The sequence below is a fragment of the Pimephales promelas genome, chromosome 7, assembly GCF_988280905.1.
Source record: "Pimephales promelas chromosome 7, fPimPro1.hap1.1, whole genome shotgun sequence".
Classification (NCBI taxonomy): domain Eukaryota; kingdom Metazoa; phylum Chordata; class Actinopteri; order Cypriniformes; family Leuciscidae; genus Pimephales; species Pimephales promelas.
In genome coordinates, this window is record NC_142775.1 from 5,111,185 (window position 1) to 5,133,047 (window position 21,863).

At 37.2% G+C, this 21,863-nt stretch overlaps 1 protein-coding gene across 3 annotated transcripts; it reads left to right on the top strand.

The window, feature by feature from the left end:
* The first annotated feature begins 1,262 nt into the window (after positions 1-1,262).
* wipf1a (WAS/WASL interacting protein family, member 1a) lies at positions 1,263-21,699 on the top strand. Of its 3 annotated transcripts, none has more exons than XM_089132979.1 (9): positions 1,263-1,454; positions 5,846-5,930; positions 6,998-7,012; positions 7,695-7,824; positions 11,127-11,258; positions 12,868-13,632; positions 16,129-16,317; positions 20,095-20,199; positions 20,387-21,699. In XM_089132979.1, the coding sequence occupies exons 2-9, from the start codon at positions 5,883-5,885 to the stop codon at positions 20,431-20,433; spliced, it is 1,431 nt and encodes a 476-aa protein (XP_088989105.1). In that variant the 5' UTR covers positions 1,263-1,454; positions 5,846-5,882; the 3' UTR covers positions 20,434-21,699. The 3 variants fall into 3 exon arrangements, with proteins under 3 accessions (XP_088989105.1, XP_039503227.2, XP_088989106.1); XM_089132980.1 differs by lacking the exon at positions 1,263-1,454 and adding an exon at positions 4,126-4,203; XM_039647293.2 differs by lacking the exon at positions 6,998-7,012 and having other exon boundaries at positions 1,264-1,454.
* The last annotated feature ends 164 nt before the right edge of the window (positions 21,700-21,863 follow it).

Genomic DNA, 21,863 nt, shown 5'->3' on the forward strand with positions numbered 1-21,863 from the left:
AAATATAGATGGGCAAACAAGGAGGATGAGGAAAAAACAGGATAAAGAAGAAGAAAAATATACTTTGTTAGTTCGTTTTTGTAAGTTTGTGAGAGCTGGAGGTATTTTTAGTTTTTTTTATTATTTATAAATTTATTTTTCTAATTTGTGTGTTGAAATATAAAAAAAATTCTATCCATACAGAGGAGGCTTAGCCTACTTAAAGTAAACTTGAGTAAACTTTAAGTATCATTAGAGTATCTGTTTGCCAGGCCGATCGAGTGTCCTGGTTTTTGGTAATCAAAATATGGTCACCTTAAAACTTACAATTATGAGAAAAAAAACTCCTCTTTTTTTCCTTAGAATTGGACTTTATAACTCACAATAGCTTTTTTTCCTGACTTTATATCTCTCAAAAACTGATTTATTCTGTGGTGAAAACAAGCTTCCATCTTACAAGATACACTTTTGCACTTATATAAAATACCTGCATGTAATTTTAGCTGTAATTAATTACATCTATAATGACACTGTTGACCTTCCCTTAAACCTTAATTAAAACCTTAAACTGTCCAACTGCATCCACCTCAATATCAGCACACGTGGTTTGCAATACAACACAAAATCACAATAAGTACATTGTACCAATTTAATGTTGGATTTGAATATTAGCGTTACTAATGTTTGATTTGAATGTTACTAGAAATGGGTATATATATATATATATATATATACACCCATTTCTATTTACAAAGAATGGAGTGAAAAGGGGAAAGCATCCAGTATGCGTCAGTCCTGTGGGCGAAAATGCCTTGTTGATGCGAGAGGTCAGAGGAGAATGGGCCGACTGATTCAAGCTCATAGAAGAGCAACTTTGACTGAAATAACCACTCGTTACAACCGAGGTATGCAGCAAAGCATTTGTGAAGGGTGGCAAAAACAAAACCGAAAAAATCACCAACCCCAAACCTTTGAAATGTATTATATTGATGTGATTCTCTACACCTGTGGTTATTGGACACCTGTGTGAACTTGATAACTTCTCACTGCAATATCATAGAGAAATAGCAAAAATAGAAGAAACCTGACACCAGCTGATTAAAAGTCAGTGAGCAAAAATAACTCATTTCTGAGAACAGCACTGAGATGTTAACTGAAGCTCAAGGTCAGTGTCCGACACTCAGAGACCAGCGTCACATCTGTGTTCTCCAAATTAGTCATTTAAAGTTCCTGTTTCTGTTAATGCTCTCAGCCATTGGAGTTCATAACAGCCCTCGACTGGCTAATCTCACTCTGACACAGACGTTGTGTGAGGAAATGCATGCGGTCACAATAGTTTGCATGCTGCGATCCTCAGCTCGTTCTGTTGCATGAACAGCTCGCGCTGCAAACTCTCTGATGCACGCGCAGATAGGAAGTGCTGCGACATTCAACCAAGCCTTGGATCTGGAGGATCTCCAAATGCTCAGACTCGGGTGAGTGTTTCTTTAAGTGTGGAAATGATGGAAGGGAAGCCTGTGAGGGAGTGATGGAGTGTCCTGGTGAAGGCTATAGTGAGCATCTCTGAGGAAAGTTAGTGCTTCTGTTCTCTGACTGCTCAACCACAGAGGAAACTCGGCGGAGGAAATGTAACTCGCTCTCTGGGGTTTCACACAGCTTATGAACAAGACCGTACAAACTGTTGACACGCTGTCTTATCTTACATTTCGGTGCATGAAAAAATGAAATTTCAATGCAAATCGTGATGTAATGTCAGTTATATCTGATCTTCTTTGATGGCTAACAAACTGGAATTTGAATGCAATATTTAAAATTAAAGGAAAGTCTCAAGGCAAATGTTTTGAATAATGTAGCGCAACATTGCAATTTATTTTTAATTTTTTATTCAGCAAGAATGCATTAAATTGATTCAAAGTTACAGCAAAGACTGAAAAATGTTACATTTCTAATTAAATATCGTGTTCATTTTGATCTTTCTGTTCATTAAAACACCCTGAATTGTTTTTACTGCGGTTTCACACAAATATAAAGCAGCACAACTGTTTTCAACGTTCATAATAATCGTCAAATCATCATATTAGAGTGATTTCTGATTTCTTATTTACAACATCTGAGGGTTTCATTTATGAAAAGGTTGAGCATTTGTCTTTCACTTTTCTGATTAATATTGAATGCCTCTGAAGAGATGCTGTGATACTGTAAAGAGCAACACATGTACACTCTAAAAAATGCTGGGTTGTTTTAACCCAAGCTTTGGGTCAAATGTGGACAAATCCAAATATTGGGTTAAAAATAATTAAAAAATGTAACCCAATGGCTGGATTTGTCCATATTTGACCCAAACTTTGGGTCAAATATGGACAAGCCCAAATATTGGGTTAAAAATGTAATTAAAAATGTAACCCAATGGATGGATTTGTCCATATTTGGCCCAAACTTTGGGTCAAATATGGACAAACCCAAATATTGGGTTGAAAATGTAATTAAAATATGGACAAATCCAATGGGTTAATAATTTAATTAAAGAATGTAACCCAATGACTGGGTTTGTCCATATTTTACCTAAACTTTGGGTTAAATATGGACAAACCCAAATATTGGGTTAAAAATGTAATTAAAAAATATAACCCAATGGCTGGATTTGTCCATATTTGACCCAAACTTTGGGTCAAATATGGACAAACCCAAATATTGGGTTGAAAATGTAATTTAAAAAATGTAACCCAATGGCTGGATTTGTCCATATTTGACCCAAACTTTGGGTCAAATATGGACAAACCCAAATATTGGGTTGAAAATGTAATTAAAATATGGACAAATCCAATGGGTTAAAAATTTAATTAAAGAATGTAACCCAATGGCTGGGTTTGTCCATATTTTACCTAAACTTTGGGTTAAATATGGACAAACCTAAATATTGGGTTGAAAATGTAATTAAAATATGGACAAACCCAATGGGTTAAAATGGGTTAAAAATTTTATTAAAAATGTAACCCATTGCCTGGATTTGTCCATATTTGACCCAAACTTTGGGTCAAATATGGACAAACCCAAATATTGGGTTAAAAATATAATTAAAATTGTAACCCAATGGCTGGGATTGACCATATTTGACCTAAACTTTGGGTCAAATATGGACAAACCCAAATATTCGGTTGAAAATGTAATTAAAATATGGACAAATCCAATGGGTTAAAAATTTAATTAAAGAATGTAACCCAATGGCTGGGTTTTTCCATATTTTACATGCACTTTGGGTTAAATATGGACAAACCCAAATATTGGGTTAAAAATGCAATTAAAAAAATTTAACCCAATGGCTGGGTTTGTCCATATTTTACCCAAACTTTGGGTCAAATATGGACAAACCTAAATATTGGGTTGAAAATGTAATTAAAATATGGACAAACCTAATGGGTTAAAATGGGTTAAACATTTAATTAAAAAATGTAACCCATTGGCTGGGTTTGTCCATATTTGACCTAAACTTTGAGTCAAATATGGACAAACCCAAATATTGGGTTAAAAATATAATTAAAATTGTAACCCAATGGCTGGGATTGTCCATATTTGACCTAAACTTTGGGTCAAATATGGAAAAACCCAAATATTGGGTTAAAAATGGACAAACCCAATGGGTTAAAAATTTAATTAAAAAATGTAACCCAATGGCTGGGTTTGTCCATATTTGACCCAAAGTTGGGTTAAAACAACCCAGGAATTTTTAGAGTGAAAGATCAGATCTGTTACTGTAAAATGAGCATGTTTCCCTTCTTAAAAAAGCTTGAGTGTGTTAAATGTTGAGTGTGTATTTCTGCAGCCATCAGGAAGTCATTGGTCTCAGTGTGATGATCACTTGAGAAGCAGATAAGAGCTTATGACAGTCGAGTATAACACTTGACGCAGCCTCGACACAGTATTTGCCTCCGGAAACAAATCACACAGATATTAGGAAGGAAGGTTGTTACATTCCTGAAGATGAACATGAGTTGTGTTTGCTCATACAAATCTATTGGTCACACGTTGGCAACTTTCCCAGTATGGGCTATGCTATAGTGTGTCCTGAAGTGGATTGAGAGGCGGTTGTGGGTTGTGTTTAGGTTTCTCGTGGTGTTTTTTCAGTTGCACTTCTGCTGCTGTAAGGAAACGGTGCCAGCATCTGTCCGCAGCCACTCTGAGTTTACAAGACAGAAGCGACTCGTCACACAGACAGAAACACACACGGTGATGCACACCAGTAATCAGGTCACAGCTGTACAACATCAGTCAAACACACCTCTGATCTGGTCTGATCTTCCATGAAAACACATATTGGGTCAAACTAGAGTGAAAGCTGATGTGCGAGATCTTTGTACACGCTAAAAAATGCTGGGTTGCTTCAACCCAAATTTGGGTCAAATACGGACAAACCCAAATGTTGGGTTAAAAATGGAATTTAAAATGTTAACTCAACTGTCACTTTCAACTGTAATTTTATTAATTACATTTTTAACCCAACATTTGGGTTTGTCCATATTTGACACAAACTTGGGATGAAACAACCCATTGTAGCGTAACATCTATTTTTTAATTTTGATAGTGAACACCTGCTGTTTTGTTACTTTAAAATGGCTACCCTTGTGGAAAAGAAGCATACTTTTAAAAAGCGCACTTATTATGAAAATAATGTACTTTAAAAGAATATACGGTATTCTACACTCTGAAAAATGCTGGGTTGTTTGAACCCACATTTGGGTCAAATATGGACAAACCCAAATGTTGGGTTAAAAATGTAATTTAAAAATGTTAACCCAACATCAACTTTCACTTTCAACTGTAAACTGTAAATTTGGGTTTGTCCATATTTGACCCAAATATGGGTTGAAACAACCCAGCATTTTTTTAGAGTACGAAGCATGCTTATAAAGAAGCAAAGCCCCATTTATTCTTATTCATATGTAAGTATTACTATAAATATTTTTATTAAGACCCCTGCATTATAAGAACAGTTAAAGTCATGCATTTGCTTCAATGTGCATGCTCACACTGATAACCCAACAATTGGTTTGTCTATATTTTACCCAAATTTGGTTCAAACAACCCAGCATTGTTTAGAGTGCATAATCATACACGGATTTATAAAAGATCAAATAGATCCAGAGACACTTGTTTGCCGTGCCAATTAGTTGTCAAGTATGTCTTTAATGGTTAATGTTTGCATTAGAGGTCATGAATGATAAAAATATATTGTTGCAGTGTTTTGCTAGTATGTAACATTAAAAAAAAGATAAAATTTATATGAATGATTTTATGACTTCTATTGTCTTTGAAAATGGACAAGTGTTTACAATGAAGTAATATGTAATTTCTGTTGAAACTTGAGTCATAAATTGATTTTACACATTTAAGTTACAATTATATTTATTATTAATTTAAAAAAAATTAACAACACACTACAGTTAAAATTATGATCAAGTACTTGTTAGTAATACATCAAAATAAGTGTATACTTGTATAAGCATTATTAAAACAATGATTTAAAATGTACTTTAAAGAAAAACTTTTAGACATTACTTTACATAAAATGCATTTTTTTACACTTAAATGGTCCTATCATTACATTAATATAGTATCCGATAATACAGCTTTTAAAAAATAGACTTTTTGTATTACACAAGTGCACTTTCAAAACACTTCTTTTTCATGTGCGTATTTAAACTACAACATAGTAAGTTTGGTGTGTGTGTGTGTTACTTTGTGACTTAACGGAAGTTGGATGAGCTATGTGTCTTCAGAAGATGTGACACTTCCTCAACTTATTTATCAGCTGGTTGTTCAGAACTTGAATAGTTGTGACTAATGTGTTTTTGTACTTTTGTTTTCTCAGTCTTTCAGGTTAAAAGTGACACGACGTAAGAGAAACGATGCCTGGACCACCGCCCCCTCCTGCCCCCCCTCCAACCTTTTCATTGGTATGTTACCATTGTTCAGATCTACATATTTTAATAAGTATCTTAAAATTGTATTTAAAGGCCTGGTTTCACAGACAGGCCTTAGATTAAGCCAGGATTAGGCCTTAAAAAGGTACAAAAGCTGTCACTGGGCTTGAACCTTTTCAAAACTTTTGTACCCAAAGGCTGCATATTACCTTAGTGGTACATATTATTACCTGAAATGTACATATTAGCACCTAAAATGTACATATTAACACCTAAAATGTACATATTAGCTCCTGAAATGTACATATTAACACTAAAATGTACATATTAGCACCTAAAATGGACATATTAGCTCCTGAAATGTACATATTAACACTAAAAATGTACATATTAGCACCTAAAATGCACATATTAGCACCTAAAAGGTACATATTAGCTCCTAAATTCTACATATTAACACCTAAAATGTACATATTAACACCTAAAATGTACATATTAGCACCTGAAATGTACATATTAGCACATAAAATGTCCATATTAGCACCTGAAATGGACAAAAGTTTACCTTTTGAAAAGGTACAGCCCCAGTGACAGCTTTTGTACCTTTTTTTTTCTAATTGAGTGTAGTTCAATTATCATTTAACCCTCGAGCAAAGTTCGATTTCTGGTACGGCTTTTATGGAGCGGGTCATGTCGATTCCTTATGCACTACAATATTTCTCTCACATGAACGTTATATTCTATTTTGGTTTCATTTTCACTCTGCTTAGTCAGTTCAGTTGTTATCACGAATATACCACACACCTCTTTGTATTTGGTTGATCCTCACTGTGTTTTTAAAGGGATAGTTCACCCAAAAATGAAGATTTTGTCATCACACTTCCAAACCTGTATGCATTTCTCACTGTAGATGACTGCGGAAGTCGGTGGCTTCTTTAAAAATATCTTATTTTGTGTTTAATGGTTAGTCCGTTAGTGCTGTTTGTGTATGGCACACTGTTTGGTTTGTGTCCTTTGATATTACATTGAGTTTACTTTATATTAATAAATCACGTTTATATTTGGATCTACATCGTCTACCTTCTTCCTCCTGGGATTAGACTACAATTCCAAAAGTAAGTTTGATTTATATCATTTAAATTGGCACCGGAGAAAGTTTTGAATTGATCAAAATTCTGGATTTATTGTTTATTGTTCAACCGTTGAACATTATAGCTAATAGCTAACAAATAACATTGTATAGACTTTTTATGTGAATTTTCTTCTCCCATAAATGACGTCAATAGTGTAACAGCAATTAAAAACTGATGCACTTTCTTGTGTCTATTAAACCATGTGACCACATCATGTAATACGGCATTATGCAACATGTAATTGTGTAGCATACACCGACTGTTCAAAGTTGTAGGTATTCAAGGTTGAGTTGACGGCAATGTGTGGTATTTCAACCCGATCTCACGACCAAGTCGTACGAATTCGACGAATGATTAAAAAGTGGCTAATTCGTAACAATTCATACGACCTCACTCGTACGAATTAATACGATTTTGCTAAATCGTACATATTTTACGAATTGGCAAATTCGTATGAATTCGTACGAACGACCTACCCCTGACCCCGCCCCTAAACATAACCATCACGTGGGTTTAGGCAAATCGTACGAATTAGTACGAGTGAGGTCGTATGAATTGTTACGAATTAGCCACTTTTTAATCATGCGTCGAATTCGTACGAATTGGTCGTGAGATAGTGTTGGGTATTTATATAACATCTTTAATTTACATTTACTTTCACTAGGCGAACACAGAGAAGCCGAATCTGAACAGAAATGAGCAGCATGGGAGAAATGCCTTACTATCAGATATCAGCAAGGGGGCTCGACTGAAGAAAACCACCACCAATGATCGGAGCGGCCCAATTCTGGACAGTGAGTTCAACATGTTTTGTAATATATATTACACTCTTTAAAGTGTAGTTAAAGTGAGTAAATAGCCTTTTCTCACAGCACTTGATATAATTAAACTTATCAATTTGATGGCGGATCCAGAAAGGTTCAAACGACAATCACCAGTGCCGACAGATTCACCCGCTGTAAAATGTAAATGACTTGCAGAAAAGTGGCAACAGAAAAAACAAGGATAATATCGGAAGGGCTTTAATGCTGACGTTGAACATTTACAATTTGAGAACAAAGTATAATTTGCACGGTTTGACGTGATATGATAAGCGATCTTTAGATTTAATCAGAGTAATTTACTGCAGTGCTTTTTTTTTCCGTTGGTTAGAACAAAAGTGAATGTTACTTACTTGTTCGATGACATTTTCCAGTGAAATTATTATGTTGGTCACACTTCCAAAAAGTATAATCTGTGATTGTGAATGCCAGTATCCACTCCGGCGGCGACTGACAGACACACACTCTCCTCAAACTCTGTGTTCATCCGCGCTGTGCCGTACCGAGGCACAACTCACGTAAAGTTGATAATTCCGCGAATGACTGCAATTGCAGATTTCGAACAGAGATGGCGACTAGGGTTGGGTATCGAGAATCGAGTATCGATTGGAGCCGAGACTAACTTTTAATTTTTCCCGGAATCGTTCAAAAGTTAAAATTTCGATTCCTAGTTTCGATATTCACAGTCCGCCGAGCGGAAGAAGAAACCGCTGAACAACACCAATGAAGAAGCGTCTACCGGAAAGTGTTGGCATAACCGTGCAAGTCGAACATGAGTACCTTACCTCGGCGATCCAAAGTGTGGCTTCACTTTTCTAAAAATAACGAAATCTCGGCAAAATGCAAAATTTGTGACAAAAGGAGTATTTTTACAGAAGGAGTATTTCCTTCAGAAATGATTATTTCCTTCAGAAAGGCCGTTGGTTAGCAAGGTTAGCTAAACTTTTTTGACCCTGCCTCTTAAAAGAATCGGAATCGAGAATCGTTTGGAACCGGAATCGAAACAAGGAATCGGAATCGGAATCAGAATCGTTCAAATTCAAACGATACCCAACCCTAATGGCGACAAAGAGAAAAAACTGCGGACATAGTATAGTATAAAATATATTCTATATGGTTCCATGAAGAACATGAAGAACCTTCCATTGCACAAAAAGTTCTTCAAACTAAGAAAAACAGTTCCTTTAAAGGAGTAGTTTACTTTAAAAAAAAAGCTTTTGCTGATAATTTACTCACCCCCATGTCATCCAAGATGTCCATGTCTTTCTTTCTTCAGTCGAAAATAAATTAAGGTTTTTGATGAAAACATTCCAGGATTTTTGTCCATATAATGGATTTCATTGGGAACCAAACGGTTCAAGGTCCAAAAGACGGTTTCAGTGCAAACTGTTCAAAGGGCTTTAAATGACACCAGACGATGAATAAGGGTCTTATCTAGCAAAACGACCGGTCGTTTAAAAAATAAATAACAAAGTTTAAGTTTTATAAGCTCAAATGCTCGCCTTGCTCTGTTCTGTGATGCGCATTCGTGACTCTCCTGTTCAAACTCGTTCATCAAAATGAATAAACCTTTTTCCAAGTAATTTTATTAATTCAAAGAACGAAATGACTAAAAAAGATTCGAACAGGAGAGTCACACAGAACAGAACAAGGCGAGCATTTGTGCTTATAAAACATAAACTTTTGTATTTATTCTTTAAACGACCGGTCGTTTCGCTTGATAAGACCCTTATTCATCGTCCAGTGTCGTTTAAAGCCCTTTGAACAGTTTGTAGTTTGCACTAAAACTCTCATTTGGACCTTGAACTGTTTGGTTCCCAATGAAGTCCATTATATGGAGAAAATCCTGGAATGTTTTCATCAAAAACCTTAATTTCTTTTCAACTGAAGAAAGAAAGACATGGACATCTTGGATGACATGGGGGCGAGTAAATTATCAGCAGAAGTTTTTTTTTTTAAAGTGAACTATTCCTTTAAGAGCTGTTCATGGAAAGGAACCAAAAATGGTTCTTCTGTGAAAACCCCTTTTTGGAACCTTTGATTTTTACTAGAATTTGTGATAGTCTTTTCTTCCCTTTTGTGTTGTATATCTGAGTGAAACAGCTTCTCGAACAAGAGCAAATGTGGGGCGGTGCTTGATTTTCTCCGTGTGGCATTGATTGGATGGTTGTGGTTTTACTGTGTTAGCAGTTTGGGGCTAGTTCCACAGAAACGGTTTGCTTGTTGAATTAGAGTTATTGAGGATTGATGTATTTCTTTGTTTCTGTCTCAGGCACTACAGAGGGCACATGAATAAAAAAAAAAAAGAAAGTACTACAGGGCTGTTGAATACTAAGATCTGATTGTGATGCCGTTATTTTCAGGGAAACGTACGGCTAAGTACAAGTTCCAGGCAGGTCTTAAACTGCATTAAGGCCCCGATATACTCACGGCAAAGTTATTTTTCGTTTAAGGGAAAAACGATGTTCGAAATAGATGAACAGCAATACACTGTTACCGAACTTCTAATGCCAATCACACTGCCGACTCCATTCACAGCATTTATTAGTGTAGTCAAAACAGGCAGGGGTCAACAACAGCAAACAGGGCAATGGAGGCAAGGCAGAGACAAACCAGATACAAACGAAGGGTCGAGGCAGGAAGAGAGAATCAGAGTCCAGTGAAACAGTCAAGGGTCAGGGCAGGCAGAGAAGGGTCAGCAATGATAAACAAGCCACGGGTCAAACAGAGGAATCAAACTCGGGAGGATAACGCTCAGAATTGCAACCAACAGTAAAACAAGACTTCGCAGTGAGTGAATGAATGAACAAGGTATATATAGACAGACTAACATGATGAGACACAGGTGAATGCAATCAGTGAATGAGGTACAGGTGAGTGTGAGTCCGAGCAGTGAGTTATGGGAAATGTAGTTTGTGAGTGATAAGTCTAATCTGGAGTGCCCTCTGGTGGTTCTCAAGGGCACTCCAGCTGGTAACCGTTACACACAGAGTCAAAACGAGTGGAATCTGATCAAAGAAGACACGTGACAAATTAAATTAAAACAAACCGATAGTCCTTGAAAACTAAACTAAACTTCTATATTTTATAAAAAAAAAATGAATTTTCATATTCACAAAAAAGATTGAATTTTGATTATTTCATGGTGACTTTAAGACTGTAGTGCCAAATACATTCTAACAAATATATTGATATATTTTTTTTATATGTAAATAAAAACAATTCATTTATTTGTAAGTATTGCAAGTATTAATTGATATTTTTTATTTACACAGAGCCCAAAGGAGGAGGAGGAGGTGGGGGAGGAGGAGGAGGAGGGGGAGGGGGAGGGGGAGGGGGAGGTGGAGGACTGGGTGGGCTGTTTCAGGGAGGAATGCCAAGACTGAGATCACCAGGAAGCAACAACGGTAAAATAAACCATTTTTATTATTATTTAATACTGCATTCAAGCCTTAAATTAAAGGGGTAATATATATATATATATATATATAAATATTACATAATAATCCTATTTTTAATTTTATAGATATATTATTATTAATAATACAATTATAATAATTATTTAATAATAATAATAATAATAATAATAATGTCCTTTTTATTATTTGATCCTATAATTTTTTGCATTATGACACAATAAATTCAAAATGTTTATGCTATACGTGTATTTTATTATAATTATCCTAATAGTCCTATATATTTTTCCATTGATTTAAACTAAAATCAAAATGATTATCCTGAACTATACTAGACTTTATTGTTTATAAAATAGAAATAATCCTAATTTAGTAAAAAAATTTTTCCATTGACATAAACTGAAATCAAAATGTTTATTCTATACTATACTATACTATACGACTATACTAGACTATACTAGACTATATTATACTATACTATACTAGACTATACTATACTAGACTAGACTATACTAGACTATATTATACTAGACTAGACTAGACTATACTAGACTATACTATACTAGACTATACTAGACTATATTATACTATACTATACTATACTAGACTATACTATACTAGACTAGACTAGACTATACTAGACTATATTATACTAGACTAGACTAGACTATACTAGACTATACTATACTAGACTATACTAGACCAGACTATACTAGACTAGACTATACTATATTTGTGTAAGATAATATTATTCTTAATTAAGTTAATTAAGATAATAATAATATTCTTGATTATTTTTTCCATTGACAAACTGAAATCAAAATGTTTATATGACCATATACTATACTATACTAGACCAGACTACACTAGACTATACTAAACTAGACTGTACTATACTAGACCAGACTAGACTATACTATACTAGACTATACTATACTAGACAGACTATACTATACTAAACTAAACTAGACCAGACTAGACTATACTATATACAAGATCAGACTAGAGTGGACTATACTAGACCAGACTAGACTATACTATACTATACTAGATCAGACTAGACTAGACTATACTATACTCTATACTATACTATACTATAGTAGAGAAGACTATACTAGAGTATTCTATACTATACTAGACCAGACTTGACTATACTAGACTAGCCTATACTAGACCAGACTAGACTATCGTAGACTAGACGAGACGAGAGTAGACTATACTTGTGTAAGATAATAATATTCCTAATTGAGTCCTAATTATTTTTTCCATTGACAAAAACTGAAATCAAAATGTTTATACTATACTATACTAGACCAGACCAGACTAGACTAGACTATACTAGACGATACTATACTTGTGCAAGATAATAATATTCCTAATTAAGTCTTAGTTATTTTTTCCATTGACAAACTGAAATCAAAATGTTTATACTATACTACACTAGACTATACTATACTATAGTATACTATTCTTGTGTAAGATAAAAATTATTAATAATTAAGTCCTAATTATTTTTTTCCAGTGACAAAAACTGAAACCAAAATGTGCTGTACTTAAAAATTGTCTTCATATTCTTTGTTTTTTGGTGCCGTTAAAACAGTAAGAGGACCAATGCCTCCCACAACTGGGAGATTCCCAGCGCCCAGCAGCCCAGCAGGAAGCAGACCCCCATTCCCAGTCCCCGGACGACCTTTCCCTGGGAGGGCCGGACCCCCACCTGTACCACCATCGGGACGCTCATCCCAGCAGAACTCTCCCAGCGGCCCGCCACCTCTACCTGGAAACCGGCCGTCAGGTTCCTCTCCTTCTGGACAAGCCTCAAGCCTGCCAGGCAGACGTCCAAGCCTTCCTCCCGCCCCGAGGGAGTCCCAGTCTTCTTTCCCTCCACCACCAATGCCTGCATCTGCCCGGCCGCCATTACCCACAATCCCTAGCAGGCCCTTAGACGACCTCCCTCCCCCTCCACCACCAACTGGAGGAAGAAGCGCGTCATTTTCTCGAGATGGCCCACCACCACCACCACCATCAACTGAGATTAAACCAATGAGTTTTCAGAGGCCTATGAGTAATCCGCCTCCATCTTTACCTCCAGGGAGAGGAGGGGCACCACCCATCCCACCATCCCCGAGGGAGGAGCCCAACTCTAGAGGCGGTCAGAGAAACAGCCTTCCGCCGCTTCCTCCACCTGGACGCTCCAGCCCACTGCCTCCACCGCCCAATGAGCGGCCTCCTCCACCTGGACACTCCAGCCCACTGCCTCCACCGCCCAATGAGCGGCCTCCTCCACCTGGACGCTCCAGCCCACTGCCTCCACCGCCCAATGAGCGGCCGCCTCCATCGGGACGGAGCCCATCTGTACGCGCAGGTATGTGGAAGGTCATTTCTGTTTCGCAGTTAATAAAACGGTTAGTTCCAGTCCTTGATTCTGATTGATCAATAGCTGTGTTTTTTTCACGGCAAACAGTTCTATGTGTCACTACACATCACCCCTAGCAACTTCTTAGTAACTTAATCATATGTTCTAATTGATATTTTTCATTGAAGCTTATAGAACAGTATCATGAGAGATCGAGTAAAAGGGTCTACCTGCATTTAGAGTAGATATAGCATTTTCCTTCAGGTCAGTCCTATATATTCGTAATAAAAAATCTGTTTGAATGTCCGCTGCTATGTCTGGCACTTTTAACATTTTTATTTTTTTATTTTTTTAGTTATAGTAGGAATTACACTGTAAAGCCATGTTTCCACCAAAATTTCCTGGAACAATTTGTCCCAGGATCTTTTTTCCTCCGGACCTGTTGCTGTCTGCGTTTTCCGCCGCGACCTACAGTACCGTGAAGATTAGGCAAATAGTCCGGTGATGTAGGACTGCGCGTGACTTTACAGTTCCCGTAGGATTTCATCCTCTGAATTTAAAGCCTGTTGCCATTGGTCCGTCAGTCTTATTTTTTAAACTCTGTTGATTTGATAGCAGTATTAGCAGACAACTGTTACTGAACTCACGGCAACAGATGGTGGAATGTTGCGGGGAGTCAACCAATCAAAATGCGGCATGAACTCGACCAATTAGCATGTCCGGAGCCCAAGTACCACCCATGAAAGTTCCCGAACTTTGAAAAGGAAGAAGCATAGATATCTATATAAAGGCTAGATGTCTTAAGGCGGAGTTTCTATCGCCATCACCGGCGGCCATCTTGTCACAGGTAAGCTGATATATATAAGCTGATATACGGAACGTTGGCTAAACGTCTGATGCATATGGTACACTTAACTGGAAACACTTCAGGAATGTCGAAGTCGTCATCTGATTGCTTGAATTTTATCGGATTTCCAGTGTCGCGTTTATTTTCGGTCCGCTGGGAAACAAAGCGCAGACGTGTGATTGCGGAGAAAAACTGTTGTGTTTATATGAGTGACAATGAGCATTTATCAAGATCAGCTAAACGCAGTTGTCCCCTCCTATCTATTATGGAAGATCAAGTGAAGTACTTAATTGCGAAGGGGATATCAGCCGCGTTTGTGGGCAAACATGAAACAACCGACGCTGACATCGCAGCTGGCCGATTCAGTATTCATATAGGGCGCACACTGGATTATAAGGCGCATAAGATACTGCAGAGTCAAACGTTTGACTGGGTTTGCGTTATGCATCCACTAGATGTGCTAAAGGGAATGTAGCGAGTGCGCGGCGCCGGAGGTGAGGCGTTTATTTAGTAGGCGTGAGCGCGCTGGGGCGGGGACATAACTTACATTCGCAGCCTGACTCATGTGAGTATTCAATGTGCGCGGCTCGCTGACAGCTACAGCTGGCTGTTTTGAATGAGACGACCCGGTTACTGTGAACTGGGAGCGCTTTATGAACGCACGAGCAGCGCCGGGGACAGTGTGTCTGTTAAGAGTGAGCGCTCGTGAGCGGGCACGTGATAACCTGATTTATATGAGGTTGAACTGGCCGTGTGACAAAGCGGGCATAAGATGGACATGAGCGCGAGTTCGTGGGTGAATTTAATAACGCGGAGCGTTGTAAACGAGCGCCTCCGGTGACTGACTTGTTGCACGCCGGTCTGTTGTTGTGGGGACATTTCCACGCCCCGAAACGTGACGCTGAACGAAACGAACTGTAATTGGTTGTTTGACATGTCGGTGAAACGGCCTTATGGGCGGGCCTTGGCCAAAGAAAGCTGCTATGAATTCCAGACCTTCAGACTACGCGAGACTAGCTGATATATAATGAGTGGTCAACACGAACACAAATACTCTTATCTCGTTGAAATCTTGACGGATTAACAAACGGTTTGGTTTCTTACAAACATTATTAACGAGGCTATAATTATCTGGATGATTATTTATTTATACATTTATCATTCATAAGTATGCTGTGTCATAACTACATCTCTGACGTTTATAACAAACCAAACCGTTTGAAAATCGGTAGAAAATTGAGCAAGTTATGGTTATATAAATAGTACATGTACCATTAACACAATGTTACGAGTGAGCGAGCTGCCTGTGACAAGATGGCCGCCAGGTGCAGACGTCGACCTCCATTGGCCAGCAGCGTGGACGACATATCTAGCTTTTATATAGATATCTATGGGTACTATCTCGCGAGCAGGGACTTTCGGACGGGTACACTTCATTTAGACCCTGGTTCTTGTGGTGGAAACACACACCATCGTTCCTGGGGAAAGTTCCTGCAGTGGAAATGCAGATTAATATTCTTTAAATTTTACCCATTTTTAAAAGAAATTAAATTGGTGACGCCTGCATACACATGATTCATGTGTCGTGATGTTTAGAAACAAGACATTGTTTTATTATTTTGTGGATTTCTCATCATGTGACTGGACCTCCCCTCCAGGTCCTCTTCCACCTCCACCCACAGGAGGAGGAAACAGAGGTGGGATGCCTCAGCCCGTGCCTCCTCCTAATCGTCCCGGTGGATCCGGCAGACCCGCTTTACCCCCAGACCCTCCCAGAGTGCCCAGCTTTCCTCCCCCACCCCCCGAAGCCATCAACGGCTACCAGTGCCCTCCACCACCTGCCACAGGTACGACCTCTGCGCTCTTAAAGGGATAGTTCACCCCAAAAATGATCCTTCATATCATACCAAACCCGATCTTCAGAACACAAATGAAGATCTTTTTAATGAAATCTGAGAGCTTTCTGTCCCTCCATTGACAGGCTATGCAGCTACCACTTTCAAGGCCCAGAAAGGTAGTAAAGACATCATTAAAGTAATCCATGTGACTCCAGTGGTTTAACCTCAATTTTATAAAGCGATGCAAGTGCTTTACTGGTTCAAAATAAAAAAATGAATTTACCACTTTATTTACAAAATATGACATTCATGTGTCGTGGCGCCCTCATAACGCTCATATTTTGTAAATAAAGTGTAAATTCAGTTTTTTGGGCAAACAAAGTACTTGTGTCGCTTCATAAAATTGAGGTTAAACCACTGGAGACTCATGGATTGCTTTAATGATGTCTTTACTACCTTTCTGGGCCTTGAAAGTGGTAGCTGCATAGCCTGTCAATGGAGGGACAGAAAGCTCTCAGATTTCATTAAAAAGATCTTCATTTATGTTTCGAAGATGAATGAAAGTTTAACGGGTTTGGAACGACATGAGGTTGACTAATAAATGACAGAATTTTTCAGGTGAACTATCCCTTTAAGACTGCATCTTATATCTGTTTATGAGAAAATGGCAGCATGTATAGGTCAACAATACAAAAGGTCGTGAGTTGAAGAACCTGAAGAGAGACATTTCTGCATTGTCATATATTAGAATTGAAAATAAAGTAGGTTTTCTGGATATGAGAAAGTATTTTAACAGAAATAAGCACAGTATTATTGAATTTGAACAAAAAATGAAGGGTTACCGTATTTGGAATTTAAAGGGATAGTTCACCCAAAAATGATGTCATTAAATACTCAACTTCATGTCGTCCCAAATCCGTAAGACTTTAATTCATCTTCAGACCACAAATGAAGATCTTTTTAATTAAATCTGAGAGCTTTCTGTCCCTCCATTGACAGGCTACACAACTACCACTATTCAAGGCCCAGAAAGGTAGTAAAGACATCATTAAAGTAATCCACGTGACTCCAGTGGTTTAACCTCAATTTTATGAAGCGATGCAAGTGCTTTACTGGTTCAAAATAAAAAAATGAATTTACCACTTTATTTACAAAATATGACATTCATGTGTCGTGGCGCCCTCATAACGCTCATATTTTGTAAATAAAGTGTAAATTCAGTTTTTTGGGCAAACAAAGTACTTGTGTCGCTTCATAAAATTGAGGTTAAACCACTGGAGACTCATGGATTGCTTTAATGATGTCTTTACTACCTTTCTGGGCCTTGAAAGTGGTAGCTGCATAGCCTGTCAATGGAGGGATTTCATTAAAAAGATCTTCATTTGTGTTTCAAAGATGAATGAAAGTTTAACGGGTTTGGAACGACATGAGGTTGACTAATAAATGACAGAATTTTTCGGGTGAACTATCCCTTTAAGACTGCATCTTATATCTGTTTATGAGAAAATGGCAGCATGTATAGGTCAACAATACAAAAGGTCGTGAGTTGAAGAACCTGAAGAGAGACATTTCTGCATTGTCATATATTAGAATTGAAAATAAAGTAGGTTTTCTGGATATGAGAAAGTATTTTAACAGAAATAAGCACAGTATTATTGAATTTGAACAAAAAATGAAGGGTTACCGTATTTGGAATTTAAAGGGATAGTTCACCCAAAAATGATGTCATTAAATACTCAACTTCATGTCGTCCCAAATCCGTAAGACTTTAAATTCATCTTCAGACCACAAATGAAGATCTTTTTAATTAAATCTGAGAGCTTTCTGTCCCTCCATTGACAGGCTACACAACTACCACTTTCAAGGCCCAGAAAGGTAGTAAAGACATCATTAAAGTAATCCACGTGACTCCAGTGGTTTAACCTCAATTTTATAAAGCGATGCAAGTGCTTTACTGGTTCAAAATAAAAAAATGAATTTACCACTTTATTTACAAAATATGACATTCATGTGTCGTGGCGCCCTCATAACGCTCATATTTTGTAAATAAAGTGTAAATTCAGTTTTTTGGGCAAACAAAGTACTTGTGTCGCTTCATAAAATTGAGGTTAAACCACTGGAGACTCATGGATTGCTTTAATGATGTCTTTACTACCTTTCTGGGCCTTGAAAGTGGTAGCTGCATAGCCTGTCAATGGAGGGACAGAAAGCTCTCAGATTTCATTAAAAAGATCTTCATTTATGTTTCGAAGATGAATGAAAGTTTAACGGGTTTGGAACGACATGAGGTTGACTAATAAATGACAGAATTTTTCGGGTGAACTATCCCTTTAAGACTGCATCTTATATCTGTTTATGAGAAAATGGCAGCATGTATAGGTCAACAATACAAAAGGTCGTGAGTTGAAGAACCTGAAGAGAGACATTTCTGCATTGTCATATATTAGAATTGAAAATAAAGTAGGTTTTCTGGATATGAGAAAGTATTTTAACAGAAATAAGCACAGTATTATTGAATTTGAACAAAAAATGAAGGGTTACCGTATTTGGAATTTAAAGGGATAGTTCACCCAAAAATGATGTCATTAAATACTCAACTTCATGTCGTCCCAAATCCGTAAGACTTTAAATTCATCTTCAGACCACAAATGAAGATCTTTTTAATTAAATCTGAGAGTTTTCTGTCCCTCCATTGACAGGCTACACAACTACCACTATTCAAGGCCCAGAAAGGTAGTAAAGACATCATTAAAGTAATCCACGTGACTCCAGTGGTTTAACCTCAATTTTATAAAGCGATGCAAGTGCTTTACTGGTTCAAAATAAAAAAATGAATTTACCACTTTATTTACAAAATATGACATTCATGTGTCGTGGCGCCCTCATAACGCTCATATTTTGTAAATAAAGTGTAAATTCAGTTTTTTGGGCAAACAAAGTACTTGTGTCGCTTCATAAAATTGAGGTTAAACCACTGGAGACTCATGGATTGCTTTAATGATGTCTTTACTACCTTTCTGGGCCTTGAAAGTGGTAGTTGCATAGCCTGTCAATGGAGGGATTTCATTTAAAAGATCTTCATTTATGTTTCGAAGATGAATGAAAGTTTAACGGGTTTGGAACGACATGAGGTTGACTAATAAATGACAGAATTTTTCGGGTGAACTATCCCTTTAAGACTGCATCTTATATCTGTTTATGAGAAAATGGCAGCATGTATAGGTCAACAATACAAAAGGTCGTGAGTTGAAGAACCTGAAGAGAGACATTTCTGCATTGTCAGATATTGGAATTGAAAATAAAGTAGGTTTTCTATATGAGAAAGTATTTTAACAAAAATAAGCACAGTATAATTGAGTTTGAACAAAAAATTTAAAGGGAAAGTACACCCAAAATGTTTAATTCTGTCCTCATTTACTCGCCCTCATGTCGTTCCAAACCTGCATGACTGACTTGCTGTCACCTGTGGAATGTTAAACGAAATATTTTTAAGAATGTTTAGAAAAAAACGTTTTCGGTTCCTTTTGACTTCCATTGTTTGGGAAAAAAAATGCAATGGAAGTCAAAGGGAACTGACACTGAAATATCTTCTTCTGTTTTCTGAAGTCGGTCGAATGTCATTCAGGCTTGAAACGACATGAGGGCGAGTAAATGATGACAGGATTTTCATTGTGGGTGACCTTTCCCTTTAATGTCCATAGACAGCAGATGCAGCATTACGTATGGTTATGAAAATGTGCTATTGAAAATTGATATTGACTGTCGTATCGTATTCTTTCCCTCTAGATGATTGGGGGATGAGGTTCTCCTTCCATGCTCTGTCTGAATTACCTCCACCAGAGCCGTATGTCTCCTTCTCGAAGTCTTACCCCAGCAAGGCCGGGGGCAAAGGTCAGCACCGCAGGGTTTTGTGCAGAATTGTAATGACAGTTCTCTAAAAGTGTGTGTTGTTGTGAATCTAGTATGATGCTAATGTCCACCCACAATTGCTTTTTGTTTTCCTGCTTTTAGAGTTGACATGTAGAGTTTTGCATATTTTAATGTCAGAATAATTGCTTTATATCTATTTGTTTTTCAGGAATCAGAGACAGAGGAGCGCCACCCCTGCCACCAATTCCCAGATGAAATGTTTTGGCATTATTATAATATGAGATGGATTTTCATCTGGTGAATGAGACTCAGGAACTAAATTTTTATATACATTTTATTTTTTTATGCATTTAATTTCTTTTGGGCGGAAAATGTATGGCAATTAAAGTGCATTCTATCATTATCCATGAAAGTTTGTTTTAATCAAGACATTTTTGTGTGTATTTTTGTGTGGTCCAAATGTCCCAACAAGTGTGTATAGTTCTCAGGTATTCCCTACATTGCGGGGACATTTTGGTCCACATGAGGAAAACAGCTTAAAATTAAAAAGAGTAATTGATTTGATAATGTAAAAATGCAGAAAGTTTTGTGTGATGGGTAGGTTTACGGGTCAGGTTATGGGAGAAAATATTCAGTTTGAACGGTACAAAAATCATAAAGAAATTCCCTATAAAACATGAACTTACAAAAATACCTTGTTCTGCAAATTCTATTTAGGCCACCTTTATTTATTTACAGACAAATTTATCTGACGAACGTTGGACAAAAAATAGTGAGTAATTTATCATAAAGTAGCACACATTTCAACAGGAATCCAGAAGGTTACGCAGCAAGAAAAGTGAAGTTGCAAAACTGAAGAGGAAAGAGAGAAAAGTAGTTTAACACACAGCAATATCCACATTTGAAGTAGTAGGGGTATTTTGCCTCTCAATTAAAAATGGTTATTCTCTCCTCAATGTATTTGTTTTTCAATAAACTTTCCTACAAATAATATATATAGGACATATCAATGCAGGAATTAGCGTACATTAAAGCCGCTCTGAGCAAGGAAGTGAATATAGCGAAGCGACGCTAACTTCTGTCAAACCAAGCCACTGAAAGTCCCCACACTGCTATCCCTTCAACCACGTTTGTGTCAGTGTGTGTGTGTGTGTGTGTGTGTGTGTGTGTGTGTGTGTGTGTGTGTGTGTGTGTGTGTGTGTGTGTGTGTGTGTGTGTGTGTGTGTGAATTGAATTAATCTGAGATTGGCTGAAAGGGCACATGAACAAGGCTGATACAATGAGGTGGATGGAGCAATGACTATATTTGTAGTTTTGTATTGACACCTGATAGCAGGTAAAACAGAATCGTATATTCTGGTTTGTTTTCTGACTATGTTGTATTTTTTATTTTTATTTTTTGTAGGCTATTGCTGTGTTTCTCAAATTCTGTAAATTCAACGTAAATGTATATGGGTTTGCATTTGTATTTGTACACGAAAACTGGTCAGTGGCCCAAAATAAAGTTCGATTAATCCTGAAGTCATTTTGAATGATCTGTTTATTGTGAAATGCTTTATTTAAAGAAATGCCTCCCTCTATCGACCATTACAAGAACATCTGGCCATTTTGTAAAGCTGCCCTATATTACTGTAAGGCCATTTTTTACGAACAAATACCAATTGTAATGTGTGAAATGTAAGTCA

Excerpts from the sequence above, each read along its gene's own strand:
- wipf1a (XM_089132979.1), top strand. The coding sequence starts at position 5,883 with ATGCCTGGACCACCGCCCCCTCCTGCCCCCCCTCCAACCTTTTCATTG. Across the intron at positions 7,825-11,126 it reads GAGCGGCCCAATTCTGGACA|AGCCCAAAGGAGGAGGAGGA; the intron begins GTGAGTTCAACA and ends TTATTTACACAG. Across the intron at positions 16,318-20,094 it reads CCCTCCACCACCTGCCACAG|ATGATTGGGGGATGAGGTTC; the intron begins GTACGACCTCTG and ends CTTTCCCTCTAG.